The sequence below is a fragment of the Halichoerus grypus genome, chromosome 1, assembly GCF_964656455.1.
Source record: "Halichoerus grypus chromosome 1, mHalGry1.hap1.1, whole genome shotgun sequence".
NCBI classification, from domain to species: domain Eukaryota; kingdom Metazoa; phylum Chordata; class Mammalia; order Carnivora; family Phocidae; genus Halichoerus; species Halichoerus grypus.
Window position 1 is genome coordinate 66760638 of NC_135712.1, and position 21182 is coordinate 66781819.

Below are 21182 nucleotides of genomic sequence, written 5' to 3' on the forward strand. Positions count from 1 at the left end.
CACACAGACAAAAATACACAATGGGGAAGCAGAGAGAGAGAGGGACAGGGACAGGGGCAGGGACTGGGAGAGGGAGAGAACTAGTTCTGAGGAAAGCCTTAAAGCTCTCTAGTGACCCCTTGCAGTTACAGTGGGACCACTAAGTGCCTTTCAGTTGGCTGCTATTTTCAAACTAAGAAGTAGATACTAAAGTCTTATTTTGCCTTAGAGATAGAGCTGCTCCATTCCACTGTAGCTATGACAAGTTTGGGAGAATTCTTGGCATTTACTATGTTTAGAATGTCAGAGCTGGAAGAACTCTTAAGAGATCATCAGTCTAATTTTACTTTCAAAGTAGGGGAAAAGGGACCCAGTGCTGGTTCAGTGTCATTCACTGGACTAGTTAGTGATTAGTGGTGGACCCAGAACTAGGTCACAGAGCGCCTGACCTCTTCAGGTGCCAGCTCCTACCTCTGCCTCATGGCTGCATTCCTACAGGAATAGCCATTAAGATAACAATCCCATACAATTTGTTTTGCTCCACTTAAAATGTAACATACGGTCGACCCTTCAACAACATGGGGTTTGAACGGCATGGGTCCACGTATGTGCAGATGTTTTTTCCAATACGGTACAGTACTGTCAATGTATTTTCTCTTCCTTATAATCTTCTTAATAACATTTTCTTTTCTCTAGCTTACTTTATTTTTTTTAGGATTTTATTTATTTATTTGAGAGAGAGAGTGAGTGGGCATGTGAGCAGGGGGAGGGGCAAAAGGAGAGGGAGAGGGAAAGAATCTCAAGCAGACTCCAGGCTGAGCACAGTCTGATGCAGGGCTGGATTCCACGACCCTGAGACCATGACCCAAGCCAAAACTAAGAGTCAGACGCTCAACCGACTACGCTACCTAGGAACCTCTCGCTTACTTTACTGTAAGAATATAGTATATAATACATATAACATACAAAATATGTGTTAATCAACTATTTATGTTATTGGTAAGGCTTCCAGTCAACAGTAGGCTATTAGTGGTTAAGTTTTTACGGAGCCAAACGTTACATGCAGACTTTCAACTGTGCGGGGGTCAGTACCCCTAATCCCCTCATTACTCAAGGGTCAACTGCATATGCATCCTTCTTTTATTAATCAGAAAAGGTGGTCAATCACCATGTCATCCCCTAATCAAAAAACATTTCACTGTCCTGCATGCTGAAAGAGAATAAGAGGTTATTTGCCTGAAAGTAAACTTCTGGCTCCAACCTCTCTTTCCTGCCTAATCCCTTTGTTTGCAATGCACAACTTACACTGGACGATTCACAGGGTTCCTTCTCTATACACCACATGCTTTCCTAGGGCTCTGCTCATGCTGGTCCCTCTGCTCCTCCCACCCATGTCTTGGGACCCATCCTTCACCCATCCTTCAAAGCCCATCACAAATGGCAGCTCCTCTCTGAAATCTTTCTTAATCTTTCTAGCAGAAATGGTATCTCTCCTACTTTTCAGTTCCACAGCTCTATGAAACCTTCCTCAAGAGCATGCTCATTCTGCCTTCTATCACACTGCCTGTGGGCTTGCCTGGACTCTAACTATAAACTCTCTCAGGGCAGAGACATGTCCTACTCATTCACCTCCATTCCTACTCTAACACATGGTACCTACTCCGTGAGTATTTACTGAATAGGTATTTTACTATTCCAGAGCTTTATGAGACCAGAAAATATGCTCTATTACAAAGTTAAAATAAAGCTATACTAATTTTATGTCACAGAAAGAACCCAGGTATTTTTTGGTAATGTTTTCCCAACTGAATTTCTTGCCCAATTCAGAACACATGGAAAACAGCTGCTTACAAGGATACCTCTCTTACCAAGTTTAAGATTCAGACTATTAACTCCCTAAGGGCAAGGACCATGGACACTTGATTCACTGTGGCATCCACAACACATAATAATGCACCTGAAACATCCTAGACCCTTTAATAAGGACTTAATGAATCCAGAAGTGGACTGTCTTATACCATTTTATAGTTTTCAAAATACTTCACGTGTGAAATCTATTCACATGCTTATTCACTGTTTCTTTTGGATCCACTCATAATCCTTGTCATGTCTAAAGGGTCTGAGAACTAGGAAATGGCCATTTCTGCTTTTCCCTCTGTACTGTCCTATAAATGTTCCAAAAGGCCAGGAAAGGAGACTCAAGCATCACTAACTGGAAGAAAAGAAGGCTACACATATAACATTCTGAGTACATCCTCCAACTAGCAGAAACATGTAAACTCTCATGGAAATCCTGGAACCAGGGACTATCAAAGTATTTCCTGACTTACCCTTATATATCTTAGGGTCCACAGACAGATGGAGAAGAACTTACCTAAAGTAATAAAATACTGCATTGTGTCTACATGTAGACACAGACTAAAATTTAGACTTGAAAGGGGCCATAAATACCATCTCATTCAGTGGTTCCCAAACCAGACCCCTGGCATCTCCTCAGGGGCCTGAAGGTAGCAGCAAAGCCTCTTTCTTCCAACAAACTGCTCCACTCTTGTTTATTTAGATTTGAAGAAAGGGTCTTCCTGCTTTTAAACAGAATTTTGAAAACTACAAATGCAGACTCTTACATAACACAGCTAAGCAGACAACTGTCTAGCTGAACTGGGAGTGGAATCCTGGAGCTCTAGGATCAAGTTTCTGAAGGTAATCCTGATCATGAGTGAGAGACACACATGGAAACCATCATTTGAACTATTCCCCTTACTTCAAAAAGGAGGAAATTGAACCAGAGGTTAACAGATTGGTCTTGGTCATGAGGCAGGCTGACAGGGTAGAGCTGGGACTAAACCTTGGGGACCACCTGCCTGATCCTCATTGCTCTTCCTGTGCAACACACACACACACACACACACACTTTCTCTCTCTCTCTCATGTATGCACCTGTGCATTACCTTCCTTGTACCTGGAATACTAAGTTGCAACCATAGGAGTCCAGATGACAGGGCGTATGGGCCCCCATGGAGCCGATCCACAATGTACTTTCCCGTCCATTTCTTCCAGGAAACCCGAAGTCAGACCATATCACATCCTGTTTTGAAAATAAAGTTACAGTCTGTCAAGAACCAACCAAATATGCTGTATGGTAAGGTTACACATTTTCATTTGCACATCTGCTTTTCGGTACTTGGAATACTCTTTTATAGAAAATGCTATAGATGGAGGAAGTTAGGCTTCCAGAGCAATCCAAGAAATCTTTTAAACCAATAACATACCTGACGTACCTCACTATTAGTAGTTATTCAACAAATATTTACTGAGTGGTTCTAGAAGCTTGTGATGAATCAGTGAATAAGAAAGACAAATATGTCCACCTAAGCGAAGCTTACATTTTAGAGGTTGGAGGGAGAAAATAAACAACAGACGTAATTATGCATATATCTAGAGGAAGAGTGTTTCACTCAGGTAGCAGGAACCCTAGTGAAATGGAAACAGAAGTTTTTTAAAACGTCTCTGATGACAGGAGTAGAATGTTATGTCATGTATTCTAAAAGTTAAAATGTAACTCATTAAGGAATGCACTTGCATGAGCATCCGTGATATATGGAATTACTGAACCACTATATTGTACACTTGAAACTAATATTATACTGTATGTCAACTAACTAGAATTAAAATAAAAACCTAAAAAGCTGTAAGAAAATATAAAAATAAAAATGTCTCTGAAGCTCAACTCAGGAAGCCAGAAAGCCATATTTTCTCTAAGCAGTGCAGATATTTCTAGGTATAACTAGTGCATTAACTTTTTACACTCTAGTGACATTAAAAAAGCCTTCTCCTAAGTTAATGGAGTCATTTAAAACTATAGATGCTGGAGTCTTATTTCACACCTACTAAATCAGAGCCTCCAGGTAGGGACTGCATACATACAGTACTGAAATACATATCCATACATGACTTTTGCTATGCTCCCCAAAGTCATGAACTCCTTAAGTGAAATGAACTTTAAAACAGAGACAGCACAGCGCTCTTGACTTGGCTCTCCTTATGCCTGGTTCTGTGGACAAATCATGCCCTAGTCAACTACTGACCCATAAATACCATCTAGTCCAGCAGTTCTCAAACCAGGATCCCTGGCATCCCCTTAGGGGCCAGGGGGTAGCAGCAAAGCCTCTTGCTTTTTCAACAAACTGTTCTGCTCTTGTTTAGTTTAGAATAAGGGGCTTCCTGTTTTTCTTTTTTTTTTTAAGATTTTATTTATTCATTTGAGAGAGAGAAAGAAAGTGAGTGAGCACGAGCAGGGGGAGGGGGAGGGGCAGTGGGAGAGGGAGAAGCAGACTCCATGCTGAGCAAGGAGCCCAATATAGGGCTCGATCCCAGGACCCTGGGATCATGACCTGAGCTGAAGGCAGACGCTTAACCAAAAGAGCCACCCAGGTGCCCAGGCTTCCTGCTTTTAAATAAAAATTGGAAAACTATAAATGTAGTGTGACATAAACTCAAATCCATAAATTATAGTATGTATAAGCTAGTAAAGAAAAAGAACATACTAGTGAACCAGACACAGAGGTTTGCCTCTATTTATGTTTTTTTTCTTTAAGTTTTATTTCTTTAAGTAATATCTACACCCAATGTGGGGCTTGAACTCATGACCCCAAGATCAAGAGTCATTGCTCCTCTGACTAAGCCAGCCACGTGCCCCTGTATTTCTTTTCTTTTTTTTTTTTTAAGGATTTTATTCATTTGAGAGAGAGAGAGAGAACATGAGCGGGGGGTGGGGGGGCAGAGGGAGAAGCTGACTCCGTGCTGATGCAGGGCTCCATCCCAGGATCCTGGGATCATGACCTGAGCCGAAGGCAGACACTTAACCAACTGAGCCACCCAGGCATCCCTATTTGTTTTTTTAAATCATGAATTTTTCCTATTGAGTTTTAAAAAATAAAACAAAACAAAAAACACTTCTATGTGCAGAACCTGGGCATAAATGCTGATGCTTCTTTTATCAGTATCTTCCATCTACATTCTCTATTTTTAGAGACAAACTATTAACAGCTGTAGTCAAAGAGAAAGGATTTTGGAGAGACATTTAATGGGTGGTTTTGAGGAAGACTAGAAAAAGCATTTTCATTTTTGTTTTGAGTATTGAAAGTCGTGGACTATGTGCATAAAACTAATGTCTGTTACAAAGGGGGCGTTTTTGTAAGGTCAGTGCTATTGTAAATGCATTTGCACATGGCTCACACACAGCTGCTCCAAGGAGTGGCAAAGATCATGTCCCTCTGGATATGTCCATAAGCTCCATGGAGGGAGCTTACCTCTGTATTCCCAATGCCTAACATAATACCTGGCTCAGAGTAAGTGCTTCAAACATTTGTTGCTTGGGACAGAAAGAAGAATCTGTTGGCTTATTATGGGTAAATGGTTCTGGTCTTGGTATGATGCTCAGTGTTCGGAATACAAAAACTAACACAACACAGGGCTACCCTTCAAATCTAATAACAGAAGACGGTCCCATAAATCAACTCACATCATGTGGCAAGTGCTCTGACAGAAGTGAGCAGAAGGTGCTCTACAATCACTAATGAAAGGCTCTTGGTCCAAGCAGGGAACTTAGAAGAGGCTTCCAATTAATTCTGGCCCTTGTTGAACAATCCACCACACCTCAGTTTGGAATTTAACTAAAGGCAGCTGAATGAAATGTAGAAACAAAAGAGATTTGCCTTACCAAAGAAGAGGCTTGTGTAAGTGATTCTTACACTCCTTTAGGAATCTAATGAGTGCCAACACCCCTCTCCTCAGAGAAATGCACACATATACACAATTTCACATAAATTGAGGGAGTCAATGGACTGACCCCTGTGAGAAACTCTGTTCTAGAGCACTGCTTTAGAAAGAATCACAGAAGATTTTCCTATGGGGGATAGGGTTATATGAGAAACTGGCAAGAGGCTTTCCTGACAGCAAAGACAAAAAAGGAAAAATTATTTTGGAATGATTAGATCAGGGTGACCTAAACTACCTAAAATTCAGCTGCAAATTGGTTGGGAAAACCAAAGGCTGAAAAAAAGGAAATTTGTCAGAAAATAGCATTTAGTGTACCTATTTTGTGCCCCTACTCACCCCACCCCCAGACTCTTGAGAGTTGAGGCTTTCTTGCCAATTGTGTTTAGCTACTTATAGACAGTCAAATGTCTGAAATCAAAGTGGTCACAGAAGGAATCTACCTTGAGTCTTGCTGGGAACAGTGAAATTAATAAAGGTGATTGGTGGGGTGATCTACCCTAGAGTCTATTCCCACACCCACCTCAACAGTTGGAAAAGTCTAGAAATCATCTATATCCATAAAATTCTATTTGACACCATCGCTGAAAAGAACAATCAAGTGTCTGGTTGACTGTGTTAAAAAGAAAACTGCAGACCAAGGATGGAGTCACTTATGCTAGGCCATGTCACCAAACTAGGGCTTAATATTTAACTTAATTGCAGTTCAACCTCTCCCAGAAACGTAGTCTTAACTAGTGGGTCAGGAATTTTCTGGTCAGCACCAACGAGGTAATCTGTCACATGGGCCGTCTCCTTCTCCATCCCCACCCCCACACCCACACCCAAAGGAAGCTGAGGTAATATGCTTGATAAAACCCCATGCCCTTTCCACTAAGGGAAGGTGATCTTACCTGAATCAATCCTTTTTTTACCTTTGCTAATAACTTCTTGCCCCAGCCTTCTCCCTATAAAAACCTTCCATTTTGTAGCTCTCCTCTACTTGCTAGATGGGACGCTGCCTGATTTGTTTAATAAAGCCAATCAAGTCTTCGAATTTACTTGGTTGAATTTTTTTAACAACTGCTCGCTACAAAATATTTGCTTTCGTGTAACTCACAGAAGAAGGTTGTAGATTTGCTTTCTACAGACAAGTTTACTTTCTCTTCTGCCAAAAACTGCTGTCTTTAAATTATCTGAAAAACTATCATGCCTTTTCTTTTTTTTATACCTAAACTCAGTAGCATTAACTTTTCCCTCCAGTTGCTATCTTCTCAACTACCTTTGTCAACAGCTCTCTTAAGCCTGACTCCCCAACCCTAGACACAGCCTACATGAAACCCTGTCTATGGGACTGCAGCATTCCATGACCCGGACATTATACCATTCATGTACCATCAGACAGTTTAAGCAACTGAATTATACCATGGCTAATCTTGGCTTGCCTGCCTTTTTCTTATGAACTGTGGTCTAGCCATACTAGCCATATCTCTTCAGCCTTGACTTATTAATAGATTGTAGGAAAAAGCCATGGGATCCTACATTTATCCCTCTTAAACTGAATCTTATTTCGTTTCTGTCTGGCATTTTACAATGTTTAAATCAACTTGTCTACATGACTCCCAAGCCTTATCTCGAGTCCTAACAGAGTCTCTCCCCTTTATGACTAGACCCATATTTTCAATTGCTAACAAGTTACCACCATCTGGTTATTGGATTCTTATAGTAGGCCAGACCCCAATACTAACATTTTATGTGTATTATCTCCTTTAATCCTTATGAGATTGACGGTAGATATATCCATTTTACCCATTTTTATATGTGGAAACTAAGGGATGTAACTGTCCTTTTGGCAGTACTGTTACAAAACACGCACAGACTCTTGTCTGTCATAACAAGTGGGAGGAGGGTGCTACTGGTACTCAGTGGATAGAGGTCAGGGATGAGCTCAACACAACGAAGAAAGGTTCTGTATCTTGCACAGTTTTCATACCGCTAAAAAATTTGATTTTAATTCTCTAAGAGTAGGATTCCAACTCCATTTCATCAAAGGATCTTTGGCATGTTTTTAATACATATTGAGTTTTCCCGAAACATAATTACTAAATAAGTCAAGGGAGGATTGTACTTTGTGTTTTTGCAGCTTTACCAGGAGTTGTTACCCATTTTGAAAACCAGACCACCAACAGCACTGAAACTCATTGCGTCTGGGTCAGCAGTATATACGCCAGTATCAGTCTGTGCTTCTATTATCTCATAGTGGTGACTCTACACCTATAGATACAAATATACTCACTTAGCCTCATTTCAAAATGTGAAATATACAATTTTGGAAATATTCTATGGAATTTTATCTTAATTCTTCAAAATTGAACCTCTTCCTTGTAAGTACAAGCCTCTGATTAGTTCATTATGACTTCCAGTATAGTCACGCTTGATTAATTACACATTAAATCACATATTTCGGGCGCCTGGGTGGCTCAGATGGTTAAGCGTCTGCCTTCGGCTCAGGTCATGATCCCAGGGTCCTGGGATCGAGCCCCACATCGGGCTCCTGGCTCAGCGAGGAGCCTGCTTCTTCCTCTCCCTCTGCCTCTCTCCCTGCTCATGCTTTCTCTCTCTCTCTCTCTGTATCTCTGTGTCTCAAATGAATAAATAAAATCTTTAAAAAAAAAATAAATAAATTTAAAAAAATAAAAAATAAAAATAAATAAATAAATAAATCACATATTTCTGCTTAACTTCTCCTGTATTTTATAGCAGGGGCAGTTTAATTGTTTTTAAAAATTATGTGTGAAGGTAATTACCCACAGAACAGTGAAGGGGACGCAGGGTCTGGAAGGAGACCCCTACTACACCACCTCTACAGCTTTCCTGGTATGGACCACACACACCTCTCCCTGCCTTTACTCCTGCTGTTCCCTCTGCCCGACTGGTCTTCTCGCAGCTCTCGCACACCCCAGTTCATATTTCTCTTTGAAGACCCAATGTAAATGTCACTTCTTCAAATGCTTCTATTCCCCCTTATGCAACCTCATCATTCTCTCTTGGTCTCTCCCTCCCAAAGAACTTTGACTCTTTTTGCCTCTGACCTATTCTCCTCACCACAACAAAAGCAATCTTTTTTAAAATGTTAAGACCTATCACTCCCTTGCTTTGAACTTAGAATTAGGTCCAAATGCCCTCAGTTGTGGGCCTGTATGACCAGGCCCCTCTCACCTTTCTGACACGTTCTAACCCTCTGCATCTCATCAGCCAGGCTTCAGTCATAATGGCCTTCTTCTTCTTCCCTCTCCCCCCACCAAAAAGGCACATTTTCCCTTCTTCAAAGGCTTTGCATATGCTATTCACTCTGCTTAGAAAGCTCCTGACCCTCCTTTCACATAGCTAGCTTCTCATTTCTTAGGAATCAGCTTAAATATCATCTCCTTAGAGAAAGCTTCCCAACCTACCCTATGTAAAGTAAGTCCCTCTCCTGTTGTTCTTGATTTGGGCCCATTTTTGTTTACTTCATAACACTTAGGACAACTGGCCATTACTGGTTAGATGCATTTGTCTGTCTTCTCCATTAGAATATGAGCTCCCTGAGGAAAGGGGGCCAGGGCTGTCTGCGACTCTCTAGCCTAGCACAGTACCTGGAAAACAGGCATTTGTATAATGAATAACCACTCACATTTTATAGTCATCTTCTGTCTTTTCACTACTTACATACCTCACTAGCTCCAGCAACTGGCTGAGTCCACAGCACATACCAGAGCTTAAATCTAGTTTCCACTTTTATCTTTCCTGACCTTTGGTATTTTTTTGTTTTCTTTCTGGCTGGCACACTTATTACTCTGTTTTACTCTGGAATTTTTTTTTCTTGGGCAAATATAGATCTGGTAGGTATGGTCCTGGGATTCCTTGGTCATCCCAAGCCAGTCCCAAGTCTAAACAATTCTAACACACAGCAACTGACAACAGTCATTTGGGACAGCCTCACCTAGAACTTACCAGGCTCCCTCACAGTCTGCAATATCAGAAAAGGAACATCGCAGACCACAGTGTGCATCAGGGTTGGCCCTGGTTTCTGGAGTAAATGGAATGTGGTATCCATTCGAAAAGATGGCATATGGTTTTAGAGGTGGTCTACTTAATCACATACCTGATTTGACTACTTCATTATGTCTTCTAGTGTAGTCAATAAGCATTAACACACCAAAATATATGTTGTTTTATTTTAAATTACTTCCTTTAAAATGTTCCTTTATGTCATAGGTAAGGCATTTTTAAGCAATTTTTAAAAATTACATGTGTAGGTAACTATACCATCTACAAGTTGTATTTCAGAATCATAAAGGGAATGCAAGAGCTGAGAGAGTTGAGAATCATGACCACACCACATGTACTTGAATCAACAAATACTGACTGATAACATGGGATATGTTAATCAAGGATGGAGACTCAAAGAGCTGTAAGACATAAACATCTCTATTATCTGTATTGGAAAACTTTACAGTCTAGTTGGAGATATCAACCTGAAACAATATAAATAACAACAACAACAACAAAAATGCCACAGGCAGTTTCTATCACTATCACACGATGGTACAATAAATTAAGAGGTCAAGAATGGTTGAAATTTGGCTTTTACCCTTCTCAGTCTTGATCCCTCAACAAGGAACTAATAATGCACTAGGACTTGAGAGAGAGATCTGAACTTTGCTCCTTTCCCTTCCTCTGCTCCAGTGAGAAGTATAGCAGATTGCTAACCTATGGATTTAACCACGAAATAAAATGACCATCAATCATCTTGCCCCAGGCATCTGGCCATAGGACCTTCCCTTGGAACTGCCAGACCTATGGCTGCCTGAGAACTGCTCTTCCATTAACTTCAAAAGCCTCTTTCCCCTGCTGCACAGGCATTAGCCCTATGCATCTTAAGCAATGCACAAAGGATGATGGTGCAGAGGGCCAGAACTCATTCTTGGAACCCTCCCTTCAATGCTGCAATTTTCCCAGACCCTATACTTGTTCACGCAGACACCCTGTAATAACTATCTTTTTAAAATAAATGTTGCTTTAATTTTTCATGTCTTTCCATGAGCAGGGTGTGGCAGAAACTGCCTATCTTCCTTAATATCTCCCTTGTATTCAGGCAGATGCCCACTAAGAAATACCCATTTTCCAGCCTCCCCTGCAGTTAAGTGGAGCTAAGAGATTAAATTCTAACCATTAAAGAGAAGTTGTTAGGTGGGACCTCTGGGAAAGTTCCCTAAAAGTGAGACAGCTGGGAGTAGACTTTTGTCCTTCCCTCTCCCTTTTCAGCGATACAGTTGTGATGGCTATCGTGGAATACAAGACGGCCATCGTGGAATACAAGATGGCCTTGAGGATGGAAGCCATATGCTTAGAAGGACAAAGCAGAAAGACAGTAAAACTTGGGTTCTTTGTTATGACAAAGCCTCCATTACAGCCCAGGCTAGTGCAGCTCTGAACTCTCCTTACATGAGGAAAAAAAAATCACCCGTATACATTTAGTTAGGCAACTTCTATTCAGGGTTATCTGTTACAAGCAACTAAGTCTGTTAAAAACAACAACAACAACAAGAAAAAAACAAAAACAACCATAGCCTCAAAATGGCCATCACTTAGGTTAAGGCCCTAAATCAGTAAAACAAGACTTACTACCTAACCTAACTGCATTTCACTCCCCTCCCCACCACAAGTGTAACCTTTAACCAGTCAACATGGAATTTCCTGGTTAATAGTAGGAAATTTACTAATAGACCTCTTGTACTCCCCTTAGGAGGGCAACCTTGCCTAAACAATGCATTCCTTGCTAATAAATTTCTTTCTTCTTCTTCTTTTTTAATGCCCTCTCTCTGCCTTTAAAAACTTTTCTTTTGTTTAGCTCAGTGGAGTCTTCTTCTGCTTGCGAGATGGGATGCTGCCCAATTCATGAATCGTTTAATAAATCCCAATTAGATCTTCAAATTCACTGGGTTGAATTTCATTTTTTAACAGGCCTAATTCAAACTGATTCAGGAGGTTAGTCCAAGGAACCTGTCTTTCCCCAATAATCCCATTCTGTTGGGCACTTTTTCCCAGGTTTGCAGTTGGCTAGTCCTAAACCCCATATCGGAGAAATGCATCCCTGAGGACATACTCTTATAGACACTTTGGGGTGGGAGTAGGGAGAGTCCTATGTACTTCTTTGAGTAGTTATAAATTTAGTAGGCTTCCCCAGGCTGGCCTGGAGAACTAACCACCAAGATCAGCATCATTTCTCCAGGAAAAAAAAAAATGTTCTCAGTCCAAATAATTGATATACAAGTAAAATGTGTAGATCATAAACAATGAAAATGACAAAAGACAATAAAAGAAACAGTCAAAAGGTCTAGATCATCAACTCTTTAATTAAAGAGGAAGGCTAGATTTATTATGGAAGTGCTAACATAGGGCTGTTATAATTTGGTAGTTCGTTAAATACCCTAGTGGGGAGGGGTAGTTCTAGAAGAAAATCATATCAGATTTTACCCCAGTACTTAAAGACGTTAACCAGGAATCCAGTCTTGCTTTTTTATCCTCCTCCAACCCCAGGTAATCAGCCCGGATTCCTAGTTGCTTCTCAGAATCTATCTGGGAAGTTTATTGGCAGTTTAAGGATGCCTTAAGAAAAAGAGGTGGAAATAACACATTACAGTGTTTCAGGATAAGAATAAATATAGCACAGCTTCTGTACAGAATGAGCATTATAAGCAAAATTCATTGTTCACTCATAGTTGAAAACTGGCTGACCAATGAAAATGAACTTTGTTTATAACACAAAAGTAGGGCAGGTACTTTATTCTCCTCTTTCCTTCAGGTGGCCCTGCCCTTGTGATGGTGTTCTGAACATATAACTTATAAATAATGATGGCTTTATTTCTTGTGTACATAGAGTGACCATTCTCCCAAATAAAAAATCAGGGCACAAGAGATGACAATGCATTTTTGTGCCACTTGTGAAGATACAAGTTTGGGAGATACTGCTTGAATATCAACATAATGAAATATTTAGAAACAATATTTTTCCATTGCCTAGTTTTCTTTTTAAATTAATTTTGGGCACCTGGCTCAGTCCGTTAAGCATCTGACTTCAGGTCATGATCTCTAGGTCCAGGGATCGAGTCCTACATCTGGCTCCCTGCTCAGCGGGGAGTCTGCTTCTCTCTCTCCCTCCCCCACTTGCTCTCTCTCTCTCTCTCAAATAAATAAAATCTTTTAAAAAACAAAATCAATTAATTTATTGAGAGAGCATATTTATTTATTTGAGAGAGAGAGAGAGAGAGCACACACATGCACACAAGAGCGAGGAAAGGAAAGGGGTAGAGGGAGAGACTCTCAAGCAGACTCTGCACTGAGCGTGGAGCCAGATGCAAGGCTTGATCTCACCACCCTGAGACCATGACCTGAGCCAAAACCAAGAGTCATATGCTTAACCGATTGAGCACCCAAGTGCCTCTAAATTAATTTTATTGAGATAAAATTTAAATACAATAAAATGCAGTCATTTTAGAGTATAGTTCAACAAGTTTTGACAAATGTATACACTGGTGTAACCAACACCCATGATCAAGATATAGAATAGTTCCATTACCCCAAAAAGTTCCTCTTACTCCTGTGTAGTTAATCTGCCTGCCTTTACCCTTAGCCCCAAACCAACCACCAATCTACTGTTATCACAATAATTAAATACTGGGTTCCTTTAGGTAAACATAACAGTAATGAGGATCAGTTTTGAAAATCGTTTAATTAGGGGGTGCCTGGGTGGCTCAGCCGGTTAAGCAGCTGCACTCGGCTCAGGTCATGGTCCCCGGGTCCTGGGACCAAGCCCCACGTCGGGCTCCCTGCTCCGCAGAGAGCCTGCTTCTCCCTCTGCCTCAGCCTGCTGCTCTGCCTGTCTGTACTTTCTATCTCTCTGTCAAATAAATAAAATCTTAAAAAAAAAAAAAAAGAAAACTGTTTAATTAAAAATGTCCCCAACACTTTAAATAGGAGACTTCAAAACTCAGATTGAATTAAAAAAAAAATTCAAAATGTGTACACTTCAATATTCTAGATTATGCATAATATTCTAAAACTATTACTACTGTTTAAGTGATAAAATAATATCAGGAACAATACCGAACTCTAATAGCACATTTTATACTGTTCTATCTTAAGGTTTGGTTTCTGCATTCTACTATAAAGTCCTGTGAGAAGCCAATCTTTTATTTTATTCAGGTTACCACCTCCAGTGCCTAACACAGTGAGTACAACAAATGCTCAAAAATTGCTGAGTTACTGATCTAGGTAACTAGATCTATTTTTATTATGAACCTGAGTAACTCCTAAATCTGTTTCAATTAACAAGTTAAATAATTATTCCAGGATCAAACACCATCTTAAAAATGTTGTACAAGTAACCAAATCTTCCATAATTTTAGTTTTAACCAAAGAACTAAAGAAAACTGGTAAGATGCTTATAATACAGAATAGTGGCTTTTTTTAGCTTACTATGTAAACCAATCACCAAAAAATAATCCATTCTTAAGTTGTTTTGTTCTAAAAGATGGTATATTTTGAGTTGGGGTATTCTCAGAGCCCAGATTCAGTATGAGTTAGTTGATGTAAGCTCTAGGCTCTGAGAACACCCCAACTCAAAACTATTTGTTCTTTTACCTATACAATGCTGTTTGGGTGACTCATGGCCCTGGTTAATTTGATTCTATTTGTCACATAAAAAGTCTCATTCTATTAATTCTCCATGCCTAGATAAAAAAATATAGAAAAGCTGATTACACCTAATTCCATAATGAGTTTTATTCCTGAAAAAAAAAAAAAAAAAAAAAGAAAGCACAATATTGGTCAAAACAACAAAAATGAAACTTTAAAACAATACAATTAATTATAATTACATATAAAACTTATAAAGGATAAATACTTCAATTTAAGTTTTAAATAGCCCCTTAAATGGACATTATAAATTAGCAAGTGCTTAAGGCTCTTTTTTCCTTAGGAAAACTACCTTAGGTAACATAAACAGAAAAGAGGTATTTAGCTTTCTACCCACAGCTAGGCTTGGATAAACACCCAAATTCTTACACTCCAATCTGCCTCATCAGAAAGCATCACTGGCCATCAAACTCTTTTAATCATTACTAAACCACCTGGCTCAATTTCAAGATACTCTCATAACTACGTTACAAAGTCCAAGACAGGTCAGAACTAATCTTCGATGTATTGCATTTTGTGCAATTCTGTGTCCTGGTGACTTAACATGGCTCCTGGATCACAGCAGCCAATCTGAATCACAACATAAAATGGAATCTACCTGGGACACATTCTTAGGGCAAAATCCTTTTTGCTATATGTTAATTCTAAATAGCTTCAATTATGATGATTCTTAGTGATAATTACAAAAGGTAAGACCTGTCATTCTTACCTAATGAGTGAGATAAAGAAATTTTATGTGGGACTGTCACAAATACCCTACCTTTCTTGGGAAGTAGAGAACAAAATGTTCCAAATTAAGATTTATTTAGATTAGTCAATGATATGATGGACAACTAAAAAATAATGAGACTAATTTCACTTGCCATATATGAAAGTCAGTTAAGTATCAAAATCACAACTGTTGGCCACCTCTAAGGCTATAGGATATTTTTCAATCATATCAGTGTATTTACCAGTGTATTTATCAGTATATATAAATATTATATATTTATCGGTGGATAATTTTAATTTGTGGAAGAAAAGGGTTCATAGATGGAAATTTTAGAGTTTATAAGTAAAAACTTAAAAAACTAGTAGAAGCCTGAAGAGAGCTAAGAAATTCTTACCAAGATTGACAAATGCTATGATTAACTAGAAGCCACAGAAAATTTGACAAAGGTGAAACTAGGGGTATAAATTAAAACATTCCTTGAAAGATGCTAAAAACCAAAGAACTATCAAAACAAGAAATGGTAAGAGTAGGACAAAAACTCCCTTCTGTAATCATTCAAGTATCTATTATGTATTCAGCACTATGTTAGCAATTTGGGGGAATAAAAAGTTATAAAACATAGTCCCTGTTCCCAAAGAGCTAATAGTTAGAGAAACAAGACACAGACATGTCATGCACCATTTAAATAACAATCCAAATAAAACATAGGAACGAAGGCAAGGGATGGGTAGCTGTGGGTACAGTGGTTGAGAAGGCTTCATAGCCAAGACTGAACATGAGCCGGGCCCTAAGAAGTAGAATTTTAACAGACAGAAGTTGAGAAGAGCATGAGCAAAGGTCAGAAGATGAGAAGATGAGAGAGGACAGAGTGGTCCAGCATTCATCAAGGAGACAAAAGGGACATACACGTGGGGGACAGGTCACATCAGTCATGTCGGGGAGAGTTTTAAATGCTATTCTTATACAATTTTAAGTCATGAAATTTTCGTGAACATGATTAATATATTTCAATATTTAATCTGTAGCATGACCTGGAATGTATCTTCATGAGAAACTGTTTTAGAATTGATTGGAGGAGGAGTCAGAGCTGGAGGAATAAAGAGTAATATCAGAAGTGATGTTGTAAAACCAGAAGTTCTCAAGGTGGTCCGTGGACCCCTTGGGAGTCACTGGGACCCTTTTAAAGGACCTGTGAGGTTGAAATTATGTTCATAATACTATTAAGATGGTATTTGCCTATTTCACTGTGTTGACGTTTGCACTGATGGCACAAAAAACAATGGTGAATAAAACTGCTGGTGTCAAGACAGTGAACCAAAATGTACCAGGCAGCACTGTATTCTTTTGTTTTTTAAAACAGCTTTATTGAGGTATAACTGATGTATAATAAACAGCATATATTTAAAGTGTACTATTTGGTGAATTTTTACATATCTGGACATGCAAGAAACCATCACTATAATCAAGATGGCAAACATTTTGATCATGTCCAAGTTTCCCTGTGATCCTTAGTAACCCATTTCTCTCTAGCCCCTTGTTCTTGATCTTTTTTGGTCACTATAAATTTATTTGCAAGTTCTACAATTTTATATAAATGGAATCATATAGAAAGTATTCCTTTTTCATGCTAACGCTAACCAAAGGCAAACTAAACAAAGACTTCAGAACAAGGAAAAACCCAGGAGAAAGAGGATCATTTCATCATGATATAAGATTAATCGATTAAGAGGACATAATAATCCTAAATGTATATGAACCTAGTAACAGTTTCAAAATACATGACACAAAAATTGACCAACCTAAACTGAAAAAGAAACATATATACAATTATAGTTGGGAAATTTCCATACCTTTCTCTATATAATGGGCAGAACAAGTGTACAGAAAATCAGTAAGGTTACAGGAGACTTAAAACAATTGACTTGAATGACATTTATAAAACACAACAATAGGAGAATACATATTCCTTTCAAGTGTACCTGGAACATTAATCAAGAATGACTATATTCTGGGCAGTAAACAATAAATTTCAAAGGACTGAAATCATATAAAATATGTTCTCTGACCACAATGGACTGAAATTAGAAACCAACAACAGACAGATAGCTGGAAAATTCCCAAATATTTGGAAACTAAACATTATACTTCTAAATAATCCATAAGTCAAACAATACATCACAAGGGGAATTAGAAAATATTTGAACAGAATGAAAATGATTTTGGAAACTGGTATCATGAAACACATGAACTTGAAAGCTTCTTAATACTTAAAGACTTCTCTGATGAGAATGGTGATATTAACAAATGTCACTTTTTTTTAATGAAGTATATGGAAATGTGTCAACATTTGGAAGATCTATATAACTCAGTAAACCAATATTTTCCAAATGGCCAATGAAAGGCATTACAAAAGAGCCATTCCATGCAAGATGGACCAATGGATTTTATTGTAAAAGTACAAAGAGTTCATTGACTATGCGTTCAGATTCTGTACTGCAACAAACCAACCTTTCAGAAACTACCTCTTGTCAAGTTTGGTGGAGTATAAAAAAAAAATTCACAATTATCTAAAAAAGTTTCTAAAATAGTCCTATTTTTTTCAGCTGCATATGTGTGTGAGGCAACATATCCTTCATATACTTCAAACAAACCAACAAATTTTAACAGACTGAATAAGGAAGCAGATAGAATACAGCTATCTTCTATGAAGCCAGACATTAACAAGACTTGCAAAAATGTAAAACAATGCCATTCCTCTTATAACATTTAAAAAATTTTTGAATATACTTATTTTCTTTTTTTAATATTACTACCAATCTCATTATAATATAGTTATTTTCATAAAAATGTTATTATGTTCACATACAATGATTTTATTTTAAATGAATTAATAAAAATTTTAAAAATTTATCTGTTTTAATGTTTAACTACCCACCATTTTTAACAGATAGAAGAAAGCTTAAAACAGTTAAGTAGTAAGACTTGGTGAATGAATGAATTATATTGGTAAAAGGAAAACAACTTAGGTATCTATGATGTAAGACTTGGTGCTCAGAAATCTCTGAGATTAAAAAATGATATAATCATAATGAATTCTTTGTTCATAACAGATTTCCCTGTTCTAATCCAGAGGATTAATCACCATAATTGAGCTGACCAAAAACTCATTCAACTGAAAACATCAGGTTGTATAAGGGCTCAATTAGAATTCCGGCACACTACCAAAAGGCCTTTTATATCCACACTTAATGGACAGGACACATGTCTGTCCAGTGCTGTCATGCCTGGGCTGAGAAAGAATGACTGATGGAGTCAGATGGGAGATTCATGCAACGTAGAGCGAGCCCAGACTCAGCAGACATGGAAGTCCTTACCCCAGCTGTGGGGTCCCTAAAGAACTAGATGTATTCGGACCCTGTCTATGCATACACTGCAGCAGCTAAAGCTCGCAGGACAGACTGCTTGGGTTACTCTTTTCTTAGCTGTAGAATTTCAGAAAAGGTTTACTTCTTTGTGCCTCTTTTTTCTTAAAACAGGGATAATTTTTTTTTTTTTTAAAGATTTTATTTATTTATTTGACAGAGAAAGAGACAGCGAGAGAGGGAACACAAGCAGGGGGAGTGGGACAGGGAGAAGCCGGCTTCCCGCCAAGCAGGGAGCCCGATGCTGGGCTCCATCCCAGGACCCTGGGATCATGACCTGAGTCAAAGGCAGATGCTTAACCGACTGAGCCACCCAGGCGCCCCAAAACAGGGATAATTATTATATCATAGGGTTACTTGATGATTATAAATGTAAAGCACTTAGAAGAGCACCAAGTATAAGAAGTACTTGATAAATATTACTATTACACAATGTTTTACCTGAAATATGGAGTACAAAATACTAGTCTAATCTACAGGATGGGTGACAGTGCAAGAAATATAATAAAAGACTCTAAAAGTTAACGATATCTAAAAGTTCCAGGGTTAAAGATTCATAAAGTGATCACAGATAATGTTACAAGAAAAAAATTATCTCAAAATTATCATTTGAAAATGAGTAAATAGATTTGGTATAGACTTTCGATTCAGAAAGCATCTACTGAATATTTTCAAAACTGATGCATTCTTTCATGTTATGAGAAAAATATATACTCAACAATTCTGAGACAAGTGATACATTTTTCCTTTTTTTTATAAAAAGCAAAATTTAAGTAAGCATTTAAAAAAAATTTTTAAAGCTACAAAGTATTGATCATTGTGTTACATAACTATGTAAATGTCAGCATCTACACCTTGACTTGAAGTGAAAAAAAGAAAAATATAGGCTGAATGGAAAAGGAAATAGGTGATGTGGATTAAGGAGTGCACCTGTTGTGATGAGCACTGGGTGATCTATGGGATGCTGAATCACTATGTGGTACACCTGAAACTAACATTACACTGTATGTTAACTAACTGGAATTTAAATAAAAACTTAAAAAAAAAAAGTCTAAGGACTATCAGCCTATGTGAAAGGAAAATCCAGAGAGGGGGTAATGGTGACAGGTAGGAGGAGAGCACTCCAGGGGGCCGGAGAGTAGGAGCATGACAGCCTGCAGTGATGGCCAAATACTTCTCTGGACAAAGGATCAGGGGCAGGATAAAGGACTCTGGAGCCCTGACCTGATTGTGGGTAATGCAGAGTCATCCAAATGGCTTCCTGGAACTACTCCCATTCCTGCCTCATGGCTAAGACACACACAGAAACCAGAACAGGGAGTTTGCGAAATCACCCCACAAAATAAGCTGGCAGTTTGAGGCAGAAAACACTTAAAAGAGGATATGGTAGTCTGCAAACTCTGCTGTCAGTTATGTCAACACATGACAAAGAATTTCCACATTCTACCTTCTGCAAGCACTCCCATACTTCTGCAGGTCTTCTGCAATCAAACACCTCAGGAGCCCAGCACTCTCTGCCTCAGGCCATTAACCTGTACTAATCCCCCAGAGCAGGGAGGGACGGCGGCAGCAGTAGCCTGGAATGCCTCCAGGCTTTCGTGAACGCTTCTTCAAGTAATAATCAGGAAATAAAGTTCTATACACAATCTATGCTTCCCATACACGCCAAACCAGCCCAGGGACTGTTTAAAGGTGAACGAGAGAGTGTGTAAGAAGTTTGCTGAGTAGGAAAAGTGTGACAAGCCTGCTCATCTGAGTGAGACGACCATTACACTTCACCTAAGCAAAACTTTTAGCTTGAATGGATAAAATACTTAAGACTCACAGTGACTACTTTTGAGAGAAGATGATAGTGAAGGAATAAGGTACCAGAGAAGTTCTAATTTGTGATCTTTTCTCAAGAATAAATTATTACCAAGATTAAAAGGAATGTATTGACTTACCTGGAAAATATCTGCCTTGTCGTCAAATAGGCTGACAAAATATTTATAGTCAGCATAAGCCCAGAATTTGGAATGATCATAATCTCTAAATGGTCCATATATAGTAGGCTGGTCACAGTTCCAGGTCAGGAACTCTTCAAGTGTAGCTTCTACATAACCACATGTCGTTTCAAACTGAGGAACTGCAATGGAAAAGAACTCAATTTTAAATGTACACTGAACACAATTTCCAAATATTGTTTTTTTAAATGATGAAAATTTCAACCAAAAAAAGTTATCGTTTAACATTAATTAAAAATTAATTTTGTGCCTGCTATATAATTAGAACCATCTACAACACTCACAATACTCATGATTTAACATAAAGGTAAAAAGGTTTTAACCTTAAGATTAAAGACTACCCTTAGGATAGCCTGATTCAGTAGTCCAGTGGTATACTTTATTTTTTTTTTAAAGATTTTATTTATTTGACAGAGAGAGAGAGAGAGAGAGAGTGCACAAGCAGGGGGGAGGGGCGGAGGGAGAGGGAGAAGCAAACTCCCCACTGAGCAGAGAGCCTGATACGGGATTCGATTCTAGGACCCCAAGATCATGACCTGAGCTGAAGGCAGACGCTTAACTGTCTGAGCCACC

At 38.6% G+C, this 21182-nt stretch overlaps 1 protein-coding gene across 2 annotated transcripts in view; it reads right to left on the minus strand.

The window, feature by feature from the left end:
• Nucleotides 1-21182, minus strand: part of HSPBAP1 (HSPB1 associated protein 1) — a 60459-nt gene that overhangs the window by 15253 nt on the left and 24024 nt on the right. For both annotated transcript variants that reach the window (XM_036107391.2, XM_036107393.2), the window contains 2 exons: nt 20550-20731; nt 2928-3064 (listed from right to left, as the gene is read on the minus strand). In XM_036107391.2, coding sequence (XP_035963284.1) covers nt 2928-3064; nt 20550-20731 — 319 coding nt within the window. The remainder of the gene's footprint in view (nt 1-2927; nt 3065-20549; nt 20732-21182) is intronic.